This window comes from Hippopotamus amphibius, chromosome X (genome assembly GCF_030028045.1).
Source record: "Hippopotamus amphibius kiboko isolate mHipAmp2 chromosome X, mHipAmp2.hap2, whole genome shotgun sequence".
NCBI lineage: Eukaryota > Metazoa > Chordata > Mammalia > Artiodactyla > Hippopotamidae > Hippopotamus > Hippopotamus amphibius.
This window is the reverse complement of record NC_080203.1, coordinates 43,431,520-43,451,073: the sequence shown is the minus strand read 5'-3', so window position 1 is coordinate 43,451,073 and position 19,554 is coordinate 43,431,520. Positions and strand designations below refer to the sequence as shown.

The window sequence follows — 19,554 nt, the reverse complement described above, 5'->3', positions numbered from 1 at the left end:
ACATATTCCAATTTTACAACTGTAGATACCTGCAATACAAAAACATAGAAGAGTGCTTGTCTCCACCTGTATTGCTTACTTCTCTAGATATAAATCATCAATCACACATTTCAAAATTTCTATCTAGTGTAATTTATTATTATTTGTCACGCCTGCCAATGGTGAAGCGTTAGGATCTTTTATGATGGACTGTTTGCGTTAAAATCAGCTTTTCCTCTAACTACATTCTTTTGTGTCTATTCCTTAATATCTGTTCAACATGATATGTGAAAGAACACTGAGAATCCCCTCTGGAATAAGGAGTGTGTTCAGTAGTTACCCTTCTTACTCATTCTAAATTTATCTATTTTCCTTTACAGCCCTGTGTAACCTTCAGCCTTTGGAAGCCCTATTTGTTATTTTGCGAGAATCTGCTCCCAAAGTCAAATCCAGCGGATGGTAAAGATGAATGACTTAATCTCTTAAACACATTAGCTTGACTTTTTTTTAATGTAGCAAAGAAGTTTTAATTCACTTGATCAGTCCTGCTTCAACATCCTTATTGGACAATATTCCCTAAAAACCAATACCTTAAGTAAAGAGGTCTAAAATTAAGAGCTAGCTAACCAATTAGAAACAACTAAGAGTATTATTTCTCCATGGCATATTATGATGACATTACTGTCCTGGCATTAGTGACATATTCAGTTATTTCTCCAGTAATGTGATGGACCAATGGAAGCCATTTGAGAAGTTTCTCAATGAGCCTAGATAGGCACTCAGTGATTGTGATATACAGCCCAGTTGTTTGACCCGTTAAACTAAACATCCACAGACCTAGAGAAGAGGACTTGTTCTCTCAGCATGCTACAGCCCATTTAAACTTGGGAGTCTTTCTTCCTGAAGCTTTTTGATCTAATACCTGAAGCTCTTGCTTATTCTTAGTATTTATTGCTTGCCCTGGTAGTAGTGGTTACTATGATTTGATTGCTGACATTCTTCCTTGTGATTAAATATACCCCTTCCCACAGATTCAGGCTTTTTGGTCACATCTGTTTCTGCGGGCCATTTTATGAGATTAATTAGTCCTTGTGCTATTAACACCCTTTTCTGGATCATTACATTGACACCTTTATAGCTTAAAGTGCATATAGTTGAGTGAAACACTCAGGCTTCAAAGTATGACTACTGTGGGATGACCAATCTGGTCTCATGGTCTACATAAATCACATCAACCATTTAATTGCCATCCCACCACTTGACTTTTTATCACGTACATTCTTCCAGACTCAGTGAAGTTTCTACTATTATTTGGATAGGAAATGCCATGGACTCTGGCCTATTCTGAGGTATGAATGGCATTGCTGTGTAATGTATATTGTCACGCTGCAGGATATTTGGCTATTGAAAAGACTATTAATAACTAGAGACAACTCTCTTCAAAAATACAACCTTCAGAGTGGCATTTGGGTGGAGGTGGGAGGAGGTATGGTAGGCCTGAGAATGCTGTTTTATCTCTTTGACTCATTTCTTTTAGGTCCCGCAAGTTCCATAATTTCATGGAAAAGTGCATGATAAAAAATTTCCTATTTCGTCCTACTTCGGCAAACATGCTTCATCACCCATTTGTTCGGAATATAAAAAATGAAGGACATGTTGTTGAGTCATTAAAGAAGCATCTTACTGGAATCATTAAAAAGAGACAGAAAAAAGGTAGAATATGTGAATCTTCATTTTACTAGAGTAAATATTCAAATGAGAGAAAAATTTATTAATTTATTTTTTTCAGGAAAAAATTTGTTTAAGAATTAGGTGGAAAGTAAAAATTCTGAGGCCTTCTATATTTAGTATTTCCACTAATATGCCATGTGCACTTAATTCATTATCTCTTACCTGATCATCTATACATACATAATATTATAAATTTTTGCTAGTTACAACTGGCACATGTTCATATTTACAAAGACTTTGAAGGCTTCAAGAAGAATTTTTTGATGTGCCAATTTTATTTTAAGAAAACTCCTAACTGAAGAAATAAACAAAAAGATAACAAAATCTATATCTTGTACTTTTTTGGCTGATATGTTAACTCCAATGAGAGAAATGGATTTGTAATTAACCATTTACTGACTACTAATTTTGAAGTAATATCAGTGTACCATACAAAGTTGATTTTATGTATGAATTTCCAACTTTAAGATGTAATTGAAGGAACACATTTATGCAAATAAAAATAAGCTTCTAGATATTAATATCAAAAATAGCAGGACGGATGTTCATCAAACCCAGAGGAAACTACTTAGGAAGTTCTGACTTTATAGGTTATACACCATATTCCGCATTTAATTTAGGGCACCATAGGCAGGGTTGAGTGCTAATGGAATGGGCAAGGGGGAGCTTGAAAAAGATAGCAGGCAGTCTCAGATTCACTACAAGATTGATTGCAGCTGGGCTTCCTCCATCTGCATAACTATACATAACGTATTTTGGAGTGAGAAGCAGAAGGAATTAATTTATTTAACCATGGTGGAGAACTTATTGGACCAGCATCACAGAAGCCACCCAATCTCAAATGGATACAGGAAGACCCCACGTCTAGTTGAGAATTCGCTAATTTCAGAGTTGCAAGATTTCTAAAATGTAACCTGCAGGAAAAGTCACATTTACATGGAGATTACGTGGAAGATGTAAATATAGTTGTCCTAAACTCTTTATATAGGAAACTCAAAAGAAAACTCTTTTGTTTTTAAGCTTCTATGTTTCAGTACAGAACAGCTGACAGGAAAGATGCCAAACACTTTCAACGTGTTAAAACCCAGAATTTAGATTTTTTTACCTTCTCACTGAAATAACCAAAGACCTGGATCCTCATTTTCTTTTTATTTTAAGTTCTTTATTGAAATATAGTTGCTTTACACTGTTATGCCAGTTTTTGCTGTACACCAAAGTGAATCAGCTGTATTTATACATATATCCCCATATCCCCTCCCTCCCGTGACTCCTTTCCACCTTCCCTATCCCAGCCCTTTAATTCATCACCCATCATCCAGTTGATCTCCCTGTGTTATGCAGCAGCTTCCCACTAGCTATTTTACATTCGGTAGTGTATATGTGTCAAAGCTACTCTCCACTTCGTCCCGGCTTCCCCTTCCCCCTCCCCCGTCCCCACCCCCCCACCCCCCCGACCATGTCCTCAGCTCCATTCTCTACATCTGCATCCTTATTCTTGCCCTGTCACTGGATTCATCAGTACCGTTTGTTTAGATTCCATATATGTGAGTTAGCATACGGTATTTGTTTTACTCTTTCTGGCTTAGTTTGCTCTGTATGACAGAGTCTAGGTCCATCCACCTCACTACAAAAAACTCAATTTCAATCCTTTTTATGCCTGAGTAATATTCCATTGTATATATGTGCCACATCTTCTTCATCCATTCATCTGTTGATGGGCATTTAGGTTGCTTCCATGTCCCGGCTATTATAAATAGTGCTACAATGAACATTGTGGTACATGTTTCTTTTGGGATTACGGCTTTCTCAAGGTATATGCCCAAGAGTGGGATTCCTGGGTCATATGGTACTTCTATGTTTAGATTTTGAAGGAACCTCCATACTGTTTTCCATAGTGGCTGTACCAATTTACATTCCCATCAACAGTGCAAGAGGGTTCCCTTTTCTCTGCACCCTCTCCAGCATTTACTGTTTCTAGATGTTTTGATGATGGCCATTCTGAGCGGTGTGAGGTGATACCTCACTATGGCTTTGACTTGCATTTCTCTAATGATTAGTGATGCTGAGCATCTTTTCATGTGTTTATTAGCCATCTGCATGTCTTCTTTGGAGAAATGTCTATTTAGATCTTCTGCCCATTTGTGGATTGGGTTATTTACTTTTTTGGTATCAAGCTGCATGAGCTGCTTGTATATTTTGGAGATTAATCCTTTGCCCGTTGCTTCATTGATAAATATTTTCCCCCATTCTGAGGGTTGTCTTCCTGTCTTGCTTATGATTTCTTTTGCTGTGCAAAAGCTTTTAAGTTTCATTAGGTCCCATTTGTTTATTTTTGATTTTATTTCCATTATTCTAGGAGGTGGGTCACAAAGGATCTTGCTTTGATGTATGTCATAGAGTGTTCTGCCTATGTTTTCCTCTAAAAGTTACATAGTGTCAGGCCTTACATTTAGGTCTTTAATCCATGTTGAGTTTATTTTTGTGTATGGTGTTAGGAAGTGTTCTAATTTCATTCTTTTACATGTAGCTGTCTGATTTTCCCAGCACCATTTATTGAAGAGGCTGTCTTTTTTCCATTGTATATTCTTGCCTCCTTTGTCAGAGATAAGGGGCCCATATGTGCGTGGGTTTATCTCTGCGCTCTCTACTCTGTTCCATTGATCTGTATTTCTATTTTTGTGCCAGTACCATACTGTACTTGATCACTGTAGCCTTATAGTATAGTTTGAAGTCAGGGAGCCTGATTCCACCAGCTCCATCTTTCCTTCTCAAGATTGGTTTGGCTCTTCAGGGTCTTTTGCATTTCCATACAAATCGTAAAATTTCTTGTGCTAGTTCTGTGAAAAATGCCATTGGTAATTTGATGGGGATTGCATTGAATCTGTAAATGGCTTTGGGTAGTATAGTCATTTTCACAATGTTGATTCTTCCAATCCAAGAACATGGTATGTCCCTCCATCTGTTTGTATCATCTTCGATTTCTTTCGTCCGTATCTCATAGTTTTCTCTGTACAGTTCTTTTGCCTCCTTAGGCAGGTTTATTCCTAGGTATTATTCTTTTTGTTGTAATGGTAAATGGGACTGTTTCCTTAATTTCTCTTTCTGCTCTTTCATTGTTAGTGTATAGGAATGCAAGAGATTTCTCCCCATTAATTTTGTATCCTGCTACTTTATTAAATTCATCGATTAGTGCTAGCAGGTTTCTGGTAGCGTTTTTAGGGTTTTCTATATATGATATCATGTCACCTGCAAAGAGTGACAATTTTACTTCTTCTTTTCCAATTTGGATTCCTTTTATTTTGTTTTCGTCTCTGATTGCTGTCACTAACACTTCCAAAACTGTGTTGAATACTAGTGGTGAGAGTGGGCACCCTTGTCTTGCTCCTGTTCTTAGAGGGAATGCTTTCAGTTTTTCACCATTTAGCATGATGTTGGCTGTTGGTTTGTCATATATGGCTTTTATTATGTTGAGTTAAGTTCCTTCTATGCCCACTTTCTGGAGAGTTTTTATCACAAATGGATGTTGAATTTTGTCAAAAACTTTTTCTGCATCTATTGAGATGGTCATATGGATTTTATCCTTCAATTTGTTAATATGATGTATCACATTGATTGATTTGCATATATTGAAGAAGCCTTGCATTTCCAGTGATAAACCCCACTTGATCATGGTATATGATCATTTTAATGTGCTGTTGGATTCTATTTGTTATTATTTTGTTAAGGACTTTTACATTCTGTATTCATCAGGGATATTGACCTGTAATTTTCTTTTTTTGTGACATCTTTTTCTGGTTTTGGTATCAGGGTGATGGTGGCCTCATAGAATGAGTTTGGGAGTATTCCTCTTTCTATATTTTGGAAGAGTTTGAGAAGGATTGGTATTAGCTCTTCTCTAAATGTTTGATAGAATTCACCTGTGAAACCATCTGGCCCTGGGCTTTTGTCTGTTGGGAGATTTTTAATCACACTCTTAATTTCAGTACTTGTGATGGGTATGTTCATATCTTCTATTTCTTCCTGATTCATTCTTGGAAGATTGTACTTTTCTAAGAATTTATCCGTTTCTTCCATGTTATCCAGTTTATTGGCATATAGTTGCTTGTAGTAGTCTCTCATGATCTTTTGTATTTCTGTGGTGTTCATTGTTACTTCTTTTTCATTTCTAATTCTGTTGCTTTGCGTCTTTTCCCTTTTTCTTCTGATGAGTCTGACTAATGGTTTATCAATTTTTTTTATCTTCTCAAATAACTAGATTTTAGTTTTATTGATCTTTGCTATTGTTTCCTTCCTTTCTTTTTCATTTATTTCTGATCTGATCTTTATGATTTCTTTCCTTCTACTCACTTTGGTGTTTTTCTGATCCTCATTTTCAAAGATCCTCATGAAAGGACCAAAGATAGGTGTGGGCCCAAGCCATAACATCCTTACATCCAGAGTGTACACCTGTAAGCCATGCTCACCAAGCATCTAGTTTCTCTTGGCCCTTTCTCCTTTTGCCTTTCTCAATTTTTTCTCTTTAGAACTACAGTAATCAGATTGCTAATATTTTTCCCTAGGCTGAGGGAAATTAGTCTCTATGGAATAGCTGCACTATGCTGCAAAAGTAGGCCTAAGAATAAGGATATTGTCGACATTACCAACTGAGTGTGATGTGAAGGGTTACAGCCCTCTTGTCCTTGTAAATTCACTCAGTGTACATAGACTAAGGTGGATTATCTTAATCTCTGTTTATTGTTGTGCATTATTTTTTTTCTATTTCATAAAAAGGAATACCTCTGATCTTTGAAAGAGAAGAAGCTGTTAAGGAGCAGTATACCATGAGAAGATTCAGGTGCGTTAGACAAATTGCATATATAATTTGATGTTAGTAATTCATGTAAGACAGTTGATTCCATACTGTTGTATTTTACTCAGAAAAACTTAATCCTTTCTGATAAAATAAAAACTGATCTCTATTTTCAAGATATAGTTGAGTGGAAATGTTGAGGAAAATTTTTTATTACCCCCAGAGTCCTTAACTTCTGGCAATTAAATGATCAAGTAGATTATCAGACCATTAATATTGAATATATTAGTAATGCAAAGACTTTCAGACATTACAGGAATGATTCAAGAAAGATTTACTGAAAATATCTTTATTGCAGAAAATGTTCATCTTTTTTTTAAGAACTTTAATTGAGATACAGTTAACATACAATAAACTGCATATATTTAGAGTGTACAATTTGGTATCCCAATCTCCCAGTTCATTCCCCCCCAACCCTCCCCGCTTTCCCCATTTGGTGTCCATATGTTCGTTCTCTACATCTGTGTCTCTATTTCTGCCTTGCAAACTGGTTGATTTGTACCATTTTTCTATATTCCGCATATATGTGTTAATATACGATATCTGAGAAAATGTACATCTTTTAAAATAAAAGCATTTCTGGGAGATTGGGATTGCCATATATACATTACTAATAAGAAAAAAAATACCAAATTGTACACTCTAAATATATGCAGTTTATTGTCTGTTAACTGTATCTCAATAAAAGTTCTTAAAATAAATAAATAAAATAAAATAAAATAAAAGCATTTTCCCTGAATGACTTCACTCTACTGACAACTCTAATTGTATGGCAATCATTTATATGTTTATTTCTAGGGGACCTTCTTGTACTCATGAGCTTCTGAGATTGCCTACCAGCAGTCGATGCAGACCACTTAGAGTCCTACATGGAGAACCCTCTCAGCCAAGGTGGTTACCTGATCGAGAAGAGCCACAGGTTCGGGCACTTCAACATCTCCAGGGAGCAGCCAGGGTGTTCATGCCACTACAGGCCCAGGGCAGTGCACCTAGGCCTCTACAGGGGCAAACCCAGGCACCTCAGCGACTACAGGGGGCAGCTCGGGTGTTTATGCCACTACAGGCTCAGGTTAAGGCTAAGGCATCTAGGCCCCTACAGATGCAGATTAAGGCACCTCCACGACTACGGAGGACGGCCTGGGTGCTTATGCCACTACAGACTCAGGTTAAAGCTCCTAGGCCTCTACAGGCACCAGCCCAGGTACTCAAAGAGCAGCAGGCTCAGGCCCAGCCTCAGGCATCAGGAGAGCTGCAGGATCTGGACCAGGTACCAGAGGAATTTCAGGGGCAAGATCAGGTGCCTGAACAACAGCAAAGGCAGGGCCAGATCCCTGAACAACAGCAGAGGCAGAACCAGGTACCTGAACAGCAGCTGGAGCAGAACGGGGCACCCCAACAGCCAGAGGTACAGGAACAGGCTGCTGTGCCTACACAGGTGAGGACAGAGGCAGAGGAATCTGAGTCATTACGAGTACATGCCCAGGTGTTCCTGCCCCTGCTGTCACAAAACCACCACGTGCTGTTGCCACTACATTTGGATACTCAGGTGCTCATTCCAGTAGAGGGGCAAACTGAAGGGTCACCTCAAGCACAAGCCTGGGCACTAGAGCCCACGCAGGCAGTTGGCTCTGTTCAAGCACTGATAGAGGGACTATCAAGAGACTTACTTCAAGCACCAAACTCACATAACTCAAAGCCGCTTGGTCCACTGCAAACCCTGATGGAAAACCTGTCATCAGACGTGTTTTACTCTCAACCAGAACAAGCACGGAAGAAAAAATCAAAAGTTTCTAGTCTAAGGCAGGCATTGGCAAAAAGGCTATCACCAAAGAGGTTCCGGGCAAAGTTGTCACGGAGACCTGAAGAGTTTGAGCTCTCAGATTTAGAAGCCCGCAGGCGAAGGCGCCAACGCAGATGGGAGGATATCTTTAATCAGCATGAGGAAGAATTGAGACAAGTTGCAAATGTAAGAGTTTCTGATATTTTTCCTAAGTCAGATATACAGAGAAAGTATGCAAGTTCATACTCAGGTGTTCCCTCTGTAAAACCAAATGAAATAAATATTCCTTGTGTCCCAGAGAAGATTAACTAAATAATTTGTGCTTCAAATAAATTGTCCTGAAATTTCCAGATAATTGTGACTAAATGAGAAAGAAAAATTTGCTTGATGATCCAGGTAATTGCTTAATATCTCTGTAGAGATATAGCTTTAATTATTAGTTAATTTCCTACCTATTATTCCCTTAACCAATAAAGGGACAACATATGCACATTTAAAGGTACTATTTTGGATCCTTAGAAATTACTTTCATAGGTCAAAATTTCAAATATAACTGATTAAAAATAAACACAAAAACAAATTGGGTTTTGCTCCTCTGGGTTCTGTTTATTTTGCTCTTTCCATAAAATGCTGAACATACTATTTAAGAGAATTGCACTAATTTTTGTAAATCAGAAGGTTAAAGGTTAAACTGAGAAGGAAAAGCATTTTCTAAAACATTTTGTTCATGGTTACCATAAGTATGACTTGTTTCACTTCTCTTCCACTCGTTTTACATAATCAGTGAAGTACCTACATAGAGCATGACACATTACAAATTCATCTCTTCACTCTTTTGAAATGTGGGGTGCAATATGCTAATGTCTTTATGTTAGTTTAGTCAATAAAACTTCATTCTTTCAAAATTCTCTAATATAAATGGGTATAATTTGGCTGGAGTTGATGGATTCAATCTGCCAAGTCTAATCTGATACTAAAGGGTTTGTGGACTTCATAAGCAAATTATAGAGGTCAAAAAGACCAGGAGAGCAGTTGTTTTCTAATACTTCACAGCATCCATTTACATAAAAGGAATCATTGTGAGAATCCTAAATTAAACCCTGGTATCAACATCCATTTATCTAATAATAATTACTGTAGTTATTACAAATGAACCTTGTCTGAATGTCTGAGTAAGGGAATCTTTTGGATTGTGTCAATTGTGTTAATTGAGCAAATGCTATTTCACTGACATGTTTAACGTGAGAAAAGGTAAAGGCAACAAGAGAAGAAAGGCCCCAAAAGGGAAATGAATGTCTAGTCCCCCCAAAACTGGAAGATAAGAAGCGAAAGAAACCAAATAGAGAGGAGATGGCATGAGTCTAGAATGCTGATATTTGCCTGACATTAGGGCGTTTAAAATACTGATGACTATTCCCAGTGAGCCTTTGTAACAATTGGATCAATGGGTTTTGCATTTTTTAAAAAGACTTTTATGCATTCCAGCAAGACTCATAGTATTAGTAGCAGACACATACTTATTGTCATTCAATGTTTTAAATATTTATGTGAGAAGCCATTCTAAAATGGAAGAAAAAGTCACTATATAATAGTTACTAATCCCATGACCCTAGGATCTTGTATAAGCATTCCTGCCTTTATGTGTAACTCTTAAAGAAAACATAAAGAAAAAGAAAATTATTGATGTTCTGGTCAAAGTCATAGGTCTTTTGAAATACCTGAAAATTTATTAGAGTTTAAAGACATATGTGAGTGCTTCAACTCACTAGAGGGAAAGAAAACATTTCCATTATTCTCTTTGAGTTGAAGAAATATCAATTGGCTCAAATGGGAAAACAGAAGCTTTCCTAAACTACTAGGACTCAACCAAGGAGAAATATCTGCACTGCTGTATTACAGATCAGCACAGGAGGACCAAACTTTGTAGTTACAACCACTTATTAAATGCGACAGGTTTGGGGTTATGAGTTAAGCTTTAGGCCAGAGATTTTTAACCTTGGTCTGATAGGTGAGCTGCAGGTGGTCAATGATCCCTCTTAAAATATGTGCAGAATCTTGTGTTTGTCTATATGCAGTTTTCTACAGAGAATCTGTAGCATTACTCAGATCCTGAAAGGGATCCAGTAAAATACTTATTTTGCTTTTTGTTTCAAGGAAAAAGAAGACGAATCATCAGATAATGATGAAGTATTTCATTCTATTCAGGCTGAAGTCCAAATAGAACCATTGCAGCCATACATTCCAAATCCTAAAGAAAATGAGGTAAGTTTCTTGATATGAGTTTCTGTGACACTAATAACTGCCTGGAATGGTGGTTCTTTTTTTTTTCTTTTAATAAATTCCATTTATTTATTTATTTATTTATTGGCTGCATTGGGTCTTCGTTGCTGCATGTTGGCTTTCTCTAGTTGTGGCAAGCAGGGGCTACTCTTTGTTGCAGTGCACGGACTTCTCAGTGTGGTGGCTTCTCTTGTCGCAGAGCATGGGCTCTAGGTGCGTGGGCTTCAATAGTTGTGGCTCACGGGCTCTAGAGTGCAGGCTCGGTAGTTGTGGCACACAGCTCAGTTGCTCCTCGGCATGTGGAACCTTCCCAGACCAGGGATCGAACTCATGTCCCTTGCATTGCCAGGTGTATTCTTAACCACTGTGCCACCAGGGAAGTCCCGGGAACAGTAGTTCTTAAACATTTTGGTTTCAGGATGTCTTAAACATTAAAGACTCTTAAACATTGAAGACCCCAAAAGCTTTTGCTTACTTGGATTGTGTCATTCAATGTATAATGTATGAGATTAAAACCAAAAAAAAATTTAAAAATTTATTACTTCATTTAAAAAGTAATGAAACTATTAGATGTTAATATAAGAAACAAATTTTAATGAAAATAACCATTTTCCATCTTGCTTAATGAAAAACAGCTGGATTCTTATATCTGCTTCTGCATTCAATCTGTTGCCATATGTTGTTTAGGTTGAAGTTTATGAGTAAAAGCTGGCTTCTCACATATAGGTGGTTGGAAAAAGAGAATTCCCATAGATTTTTCATATTATTGTGGATATTCTTTGATAAAACACCACAACTAGAGAAGTGGAGTCCAAAACCATATCAGTGAAATTTTGAATATTCAGTAATATTAAAATTCATAAATCTGTTGTGTGCTATGATTAGATGTTTTGCTCATATACAATTTTGTATCTTCATGCATTGGTCAGTTGGAAAATTTTGATTCACTGTGTGTGTAGATCTTTCCAAATATTTATACATTTTATTTTACAACACCAAAAAATGGCACATGTTAATACCATCAATTTCATCATAAAAATGATTGTATTGATAAGCTGTCAAATGCACAGTAATAGGTGAGTTTAAAATTCTAATTTTCAATTGCAAGCTCAATTTTATCATTGCTAACAAGTAACACAAGTTGTTTTTTCCTTGAATTGACAGGCTTACTTTATTAATTTTAAATAAAATGCCTGCCAGATACCTAAGTTGAATAATCACAGTTTGTCTCATCAGTCATTCTTTTAAGTATAAATATTGCCTGTGAAAAATTTGGTAGTTCAGCTTGTAACACAATCACACATACCTTTTCCCTTGATCATTTCTGTTCTGAGATGTAGTTTTGACAGGGTTTGGGTCATTTACTCTGTCGTTTATTTTCTTAGATTTATGGGAATAATCAAGTCAGTCCTGGTGTCCACAAGTTTATTAATAGCTATTTAGTACATGGTATTGGTGAGGACCAAATGGCAGTTTCAATTCCTATGTGGACAAGACAGTGTCATTATAGACAGCATTCCTTACAGCTAGCTATCTAAAATATTTCTGGTCACTAAGGACAGATAGGTGGATGGGTGAAGAACTCAGAAATTCTTGCCTCATTCATAGTGAGTCGGGAGTCTCATTGTTGTTCTTAATCAGGACAAAGGCCCAAGATCACTATATTTCTTCTTTCAAGATGCTTCACAGTAGTCTATTATGATGTATATCATGGACAGTCATCCTTTTAAAATATGTTCTTTCTGATACTAACAGTCCTCTGAAAATGAATAACAAAGTATTGCTTTATAAAGACTAATTATTTTACTGGCAGAAGGAACATATGCTGGATTGTATTATTTAATTATAAGAGGCAATATGTCCCCCTCTCTGCCTTATTAAGTGATGACTTTACTCTTACTCCCAGATAATAATTATTACCTTAAGCATGATACCTTAAGCCCAAAATACAATGAGCTGTGTCTGGTTGATTTGGAATACATCATTTGCCTTAGTATATGCTATTCTTACCTATCGTTTTCTTCTCCCCAATTTTCAGAACAAATACAGTCAATTCATATTAGGCATTAGCCTTTCTTATGTTTGGCCTTTATCTCTTCTGAATAATTTTGGCCTCTGGTTAACTAATTTCAGTAAACTTTCTGAGATCAGCTTCATGAACCAAGTGGCCTAGACTGGGTCAATATGATGCCAGTTATCTGAATCAAAAGTGGAGTCAGTCAGATGCTTATCCTGCATACTGCCAAACATCTGGTTGTATTTGGAAACATTCATTAGCAAAACATGTGAATGATTGACAACATTTTTTATTTCTTATCTGTCTGTTGGAGTATAAAGACAATCTTGATAAGTCACTACATAAGAGGAAAACAAGTATAGTAAGGTTAGTATGGTTTGTACAAACTGTAGAGTGATTTTATCAGCATGAAAATGCTAAATTTATTTTTTATTATAACATGTTGAATTTTCCTTTCTAAAGAATCTAGTGTGACTGCCTTGTTGAATGTCAGAATGACCTATTTTGGGGGGTAGCTAAAAACTATTTTGAGTAGAAACCTAGAGATATAAAACTAAATGAGGCAAGGCAACACTCCATGGCTCTATATACTAATGTTGGCAGAAAGTAAATCTGCACAGCTGATGGAAGCTGTCTCATTATATGTGTTCTTTCTTGAGTCTTTTGCTGTATTAGATGGATGAATAATTAATGAAATAAAAATTAATTTATTTACAATTGAAAAGTATTTGGATCACTGATTATGACATTATGGTCAAGTTGTTAAGTGAAAAAGACATACTTTCTTAAAGATGGAACAATTTAGACTCGAGCAATTTTAATGTGTATGTGTGTTACAATTTTTGAAAATCTAGTATTAGTTTAAAAAGGGTGAGTGAGAAGTTTGAATTTCAATCGAGTGAGAAGTTTGAACTTGATATAAAAAGATAATATGAAAACATGAAAAGAACATTAAAGTAGCAGGTGGCAGACCTATAGTCTAATTAAAGATATTCTTTGACTTGTAAAGTTCTTAGAAAGGTCATTTTCCATCTCTGAGATACAGATTCCTCAATAACAAAATGAGGATATTGGATTGTATGATTTCCAGAATCTGTTGTTTTACTAAAGTTCAAGGATATTTTCAAAAATTGTGGTTAAGCAGTTCTAATGATATAAGTAATTATGAAAATACAATCTATTTTTGAAAATCAGATTTTATAAGTTGGATTTTTAAGAAAATATCTCTATGTGAAGACTGACATTGTCCCATGAATTAATAACTCAAAAAATGTATAACTGAGAATTCTACCAAAGTATCGTGTTGTATCTTTAAGGTCCAGGAGAGATCTACTTCTATGCCTTACAACCAGGATCGTGTACACCGTGTCAAGTTCTCTTCAAGGTATGTATCTCTGATTTTTATATTCAAATTACTCTGATTTACTATCATGTGAGAAGTTAAGGCTTATTTATTTGACTCTAAGTTTTGTGTGAATTCAAAACTAAACTATTAATGACAACATAGTCACCAATGATATATCACTGGCCCATATTTAAAACCTAAAAACTGCAACAATCCATTAACTAGATCTTTCACATTTGGACATACTGCAATCTCAGTGTTATTTAGTTTGATGATTAGCTGGTAAGATTTACAGTTCAATAAAAGAAACAAGTGAATTCTTGGACAGCTTTCAATTAGTAATTTACGATAAAAATATGTGAAATTTCATGTGTATCATGTACATTTCAATTTACATGCTTTATCACGTAGTACATCATGAATACCGTGTACTACATGATAAAACACACAGAAACAATTGCTTACCTCAGAGGCTAGTGCCACGGAATGGGCAAACGTGAAATGACCTATAGGGGAAATCAAATCTAAAACTCAATATTACATCAATATTTTATACCAGTCACTATAATTTTTAACTCTGTAATATTGATAATCTTCAGTTATTTTCAAAGGTCGTTTCATATTTTAGATGTTGTATGCAGTGTGTTGTATTTGAATGCTAAATTTTAATGTAGATGTTCCTTGAAAATCATACCCCTTCCAACTCCAACTCATAATGGAGAGAACTTAACCTATAGTCATTCACTCAGTCGTATAGTAAGTACTTATTGAGTACTTACTATATTCAAGATTCTGGACAGTATGGTCAGATGGCATAAAGCTGGTAGTATTTAGTATGTATACTCTTATGTTATTATTTTTTAAAACCTTCATATATCTATGTCCTTAGATTTAACTGGTATGCAGAAATCTTGGAAAATTTTAAAGCAACATTGGGAACTTTCTCTTACTATGTGTTCAATGAATGAGTTGTCATGATCCTTCTGACAACAGAGGGGGAGAAATCAGCTTAGTTTTCTGTATCTGTTCTGGTATCATAGGGTATGATATAAAATCAATATAACTGTTAAACTATTAAACATGGGGTATATAAAAATCAGTATTGCTGTTAAACTGTAATTGGTTGTTCTTGTTACAGAATGGTTTTTCAATTTATGAATAACAAATATATTTACTATAAAAATGGTTACATTTATGAAATCACTTTTACTGAAACTTAAGTCTTTCATGAAATTCAGGGTCATAGAAAAGACTCTAGTCTGTTCCAGGCCTAAATCAACAACCCAACTCCTTCCTATATAGAAATTCCAAACCAATTATAAAATTTAGCAGCACTGGTCCAAAGAAACTTTCTAAATATTCCCTGAATTTGAATAGTGAAAACTAAAGTGTCATATCTATTTACAAATATATCTAACTCAGGAACAGGACATTAAAAAACTTGAATTCCAAGTATTTGAAATCAGGATTATAATAGTGGAATATTTAACATAACAATAACTTAACTTTTTATCATGTTAAAATCCTCACATACCCTATAAATTTATGTTTATTGCTGTTTTACCCAGGTAATAATAATGCCTGAATATTAACTTAAAGAAAGTTACAGGAATTTTTAAAAACAAATATGATGTGTGAAGGAAACATATACTTGTACAGAGACAATTTTTTATATTTTGGAAATTGTTTCTCTCTTCTAGATAAAATAGCAGATTTGGGGAAATTGGAAAATATTACTTAAGCTCTACTTCTTTTCAGTTTGATATATACCCATATACTTAAAACTTTTGTTGGTCTTGGTGTTGAGCTCTACATTCCCTTTGTGAATGTTAGGACGTGGCACATGCTTTTCTGTCTTTTCATTAGTGTTCCTCAGCGGTCTCTTTTGGAACAAGCTCAGAAGCCCATTGACATCAGACAAAGAAGTTCGCAAAATCCTCAGAATTGCCCAGCAGCATCAGGTGATTCAAAGCACAAAGTTTAAACAGTCAAAATGGAGTTAATGTTTAATAGTTTATTTTGCAAAATTTAAGAAAGAATTTCAAGAAGGAATGAATCAATAGTATCAGGGAAGCCAAGTAGGATTAAGACCAGGAGGCCACTGGATTTGGCAACTGGGTGGTCAGTGATGACCTTTGAGAAATGGAAAATAATTTTTCCAAAGTTTCTTCTTTCAGTTGGGTAGTAGTTAAGAATGTGTCTAGCGATGTAAGAGCCAGGGGTTCAGCTTTAGTTGCTATACCATGTGTGAAAAATATGGGAAAGATACTTGAGAGAGGCCTCTCCAACAGGCTAAAATTTATAGGCAATCTTTAGAATATTGAAATATTAGATGGAGTAGTTGTGGGCATGTGTTTTATTTATCAGTTTATTTCACATCCCCAAAGTAAGATGTATACAGTATCTACTAAATGTTAAAAATTAATGTAGTTACTCGAAATAAAAAATTAATCAATAAAATCATAGAAAATAACTTCACAAACTGTGATATGACTTTCAAATAAGTATTTTATTTTATGATGTACTTTTGAGAGAGTTTAAATGAATTATAGATTTGTGAAATATCAGGATAAACGAAATCAAAAGTTATGCTTTGGGTCATAATATCTGGCACTATCTTCTCGTAAGGAATTCAAGTAAGTTAAGCAAGGGAAAAATGCCTGACTGAGTCCCCAAGTCATCTGTAAAAATATACCAAGTAGATTTTATTAAAATGTCAATAATTAAATGGATATATAGGTGCAGTGCATGAAAATCTTGAAGACCTAAATTTTAAAATCCCATTCTTCTTAGGAAACTCAGATAATGGTGTAATTCTTTTAAATAGTAGTGTCCCCTTGTGCAGAAATATTACCTTGTGAGAAATACGATAGGCCTGCGTGAAGAGAAACTTTAGAAATTTTTTCCCCAGGATTTTTCTTGTTTGACTAGGGTTAATTTTGCTAATACTGAAGAAACAGCTAAAACTTTAAGATTTATTCATATTGTATAATTTGAAATAAGGAAATTCTGAAGTAGGCCCCAAAGCAGTTATGAACAGTGGTGGGAAGAAGAAAGGGAAAGTATCTGTGTAGATAATAGCTAAAGTTTTCAGCTCTAAAATTCTATGATTTTATTGTGTGTACTACATAGATGATTTGAAGTTCCCATGAGATTGCATACTTCATGATGCAGGAAATCAGAACACCTTACTATAAATTTGCCTCAAAATCTCAGACATTCACCCAATCTTCTTACTTAGCCTAATGACACACCAAAAGACTTGAGAGAAAATAGTTTCCTACAGAAAGATAATAAAATGCAAAAGTACAACAGTGTCAGAAGATGTGGACACAAATTGTAAGATGTGTTCAGTACAATATTCTCAAATGATAGCAATGTTTTCAAATAAATGCTTTTTGGAGTTGTAGTGTCAATACTTTGGCTATATATATCAAGGTTGCAAATAAAAGAGGGATAGTACTATTGATCTTCAAAATCCAAGCACACAAAAACAATAAACAGGGACTTGAGAGACCCCTTAGTGAAGCTTTTCTAAGTAAATTCACCCAGATCTACTGATCTTTGAGCCTAAATATTCTCATTGCATTTTTACCAGAGATGTTATTTACTATACCACAAATCAAATAAAAAATCTAGACTTCTAATCAGGGAAATTAGCATTATATTTTATTTTTTTAAGTTCTCTATTGGAATATAATTGCTTTACACTCCTGTGGCAGTTTTTGCAGTACAACAAAGTGAATCAACTGTATTTATACATATATCCCCACATCCCCTCCCTCCCATGACTCCCTCCCACCCTCCTTAAGTCATCACCCATCATCCAGTTGATCTCTCTGTGTTATGAAGCAGCTTCCCACTAGCTGTCTGTTTTACATTTGGTAATGTATGTATGTCAATGCTTATCTCTCACTTCATCCCAGGTTCCCCTTCGACCCCCACCACTGTGTCCTCAAGTCCATTCTCTACATTTGCATTTTTACTCCTGCCTTGTCACTGCATTCATCAGTACCACTTTTTTACATTCAATATATATGTTAGCATATGGTATTTGTTTTTCTCTTTCTGGCTTACTTCACTCTGTATGACAGAGTCTAGGTCCATCCACCTCACTACAAAAAATTCAATTTCATTCCTTCTTATGGCTGAGTAATATTCCATTGTATATATGTGCCACATCTTTATCCATTCATCTGTTCATGGGCATTTAGGTCACTACCATGTCCTGGCTATTGTAAATAATGCTACAATGAACATTGTGGTACATGTTTCTTTTTGGATTACGGTTTTCTCAGGGTATATGCCCAGGAGTGGGATTGCTGGGTCATATGGTAGTTCTATTTTTACTTTTTGAAGGAACCTCTGTACTGTTTTCCATAGTGGCTGTACCAAATTACATTCCCACCAACAGTGCAGGAGCATTCCCTTTTCTCCCCACCCTCTCCAGCATTTATTGTTTCTAGATGTTTTGATGATGGCCATTCTGACTGGTGTGAGGTGATACCTTATTGTAGCTTTGACCTACATTTCTCTAATGATTAGTGATGTTGAGCAATTTTTCATGTGTTTATTAGCCGTTTGCATGTCTTCTCTGGAGAAATGTCTAAGTCTTCTGCACATTTTTGGATTTGGTTATTTGCTTTTTTGGTGTCAAGGTGCATGAGCTGCTTATATATTTTGGAGATTAATCCTTTGTCTGTTGCTTCATTGACAAATATTTTCTCCCATTCTGAGGGTTGTCTTCTTGTCTTGCTTATGATTTCTTTTGCTGTGCAAAAGCTTTTAAGTTTCATTAGGTCCCATTTGTTTATTTTTGATTTTATTTCCATTATTCTAGGAGGTGGGTCACAAAGGATCTTGCTTTGATGTATGTCATAGAGTGTTCTGCCTATGTTTTCCTCTAAAAGTTACATAGTGTCAGGCCTTACATTTAGGTCTTTAATCCATGTTGAGTTTATTTTTGTGTATGGTGTTAGGAAGTGTTCTAATTTCATTCTTTTACATGTAGCTGTCTGATTTTCCCAGCACCATTTATTGAAGAGGCTGTCTTTTTTCCATTGTATATTCTTGCCTCCTTTGTCAGAGATAAGGGGCCCATATGTGCGTGGGTTTATCTCTGCGCTCTCTACTCTGTTCCATTGATCTGTATTTCTATTTTTGTGCCAGTACCATACTGTACTTGATCACTGTAGCCTTATAGTATAGTTTGAAGTCAGGGAGCCTGATTCCACCAGCTCCATCTTTCCTTCTCAAGATTGGTTTGGCTCTTCAGGGTCTTTTGCATTTCCATACAAATCGTAAAATTTCTTGTGCTAGTTCTGTGAAAAATGCCATTGGTAATTTGATGGGGATTGCATTGAATCTGTAAATGGCTTTGGGTAGTATAGTCATTTTCACAATGTTGATTCTTCCAATCCAAGAACATGGTATGTCCCTCCATCTGTTTGTATCATCTTCGATTTCTTTCGTCCGTGTCTCATAGTTTTCTCTGTACAGTTCTTTTGCCTCCTTAGGCAGGTTTATTCCTAGGTATTATTCTTTTTGTTGTAATGGTAAATGGGACTGTTTCC

The 19,554-nt window shown here is 35.6% G+C and overlaps 1 protein-coding gene across 1 annotated transcript in view; it reads left to right on the top strand.

The window, feature by feature from the left end:
- NRK (Nik related kinase) overlaps positions 1-19,554 on the top strand; it is a 142,316-nt gene that overhangs the window by 89,028 nt on the left and 33,734 nt on the right. The window contains exons 10-16 of the mRNA XM_057718596.1: positions 360-438; positions 1,517-1,692; positions 6,481-6,544; positions 7,358-8,525; positions 10,494-10,601; positions 13,953-14,020; positions 15,848-15,942. Of these exons, the coding sequence (XP_057574579.1) occupies positions 360-438; positions 1,517-1,692; positions 6,481-6,544; positions 7,358-8,525; positions 10,494-10,601; positions 13,953-14,020; positions 15,848-15,942 (1,758 nt within the window). The remainder of the gene's footprint in view (positions 1-359; positions 439-1,516; positions 1,693-6,480; positions 6,545-7,357; positions 8,526-10,493; positions 10,602-13,952; positions 14,021-15,847; positions 15,943-19,554) is intronic.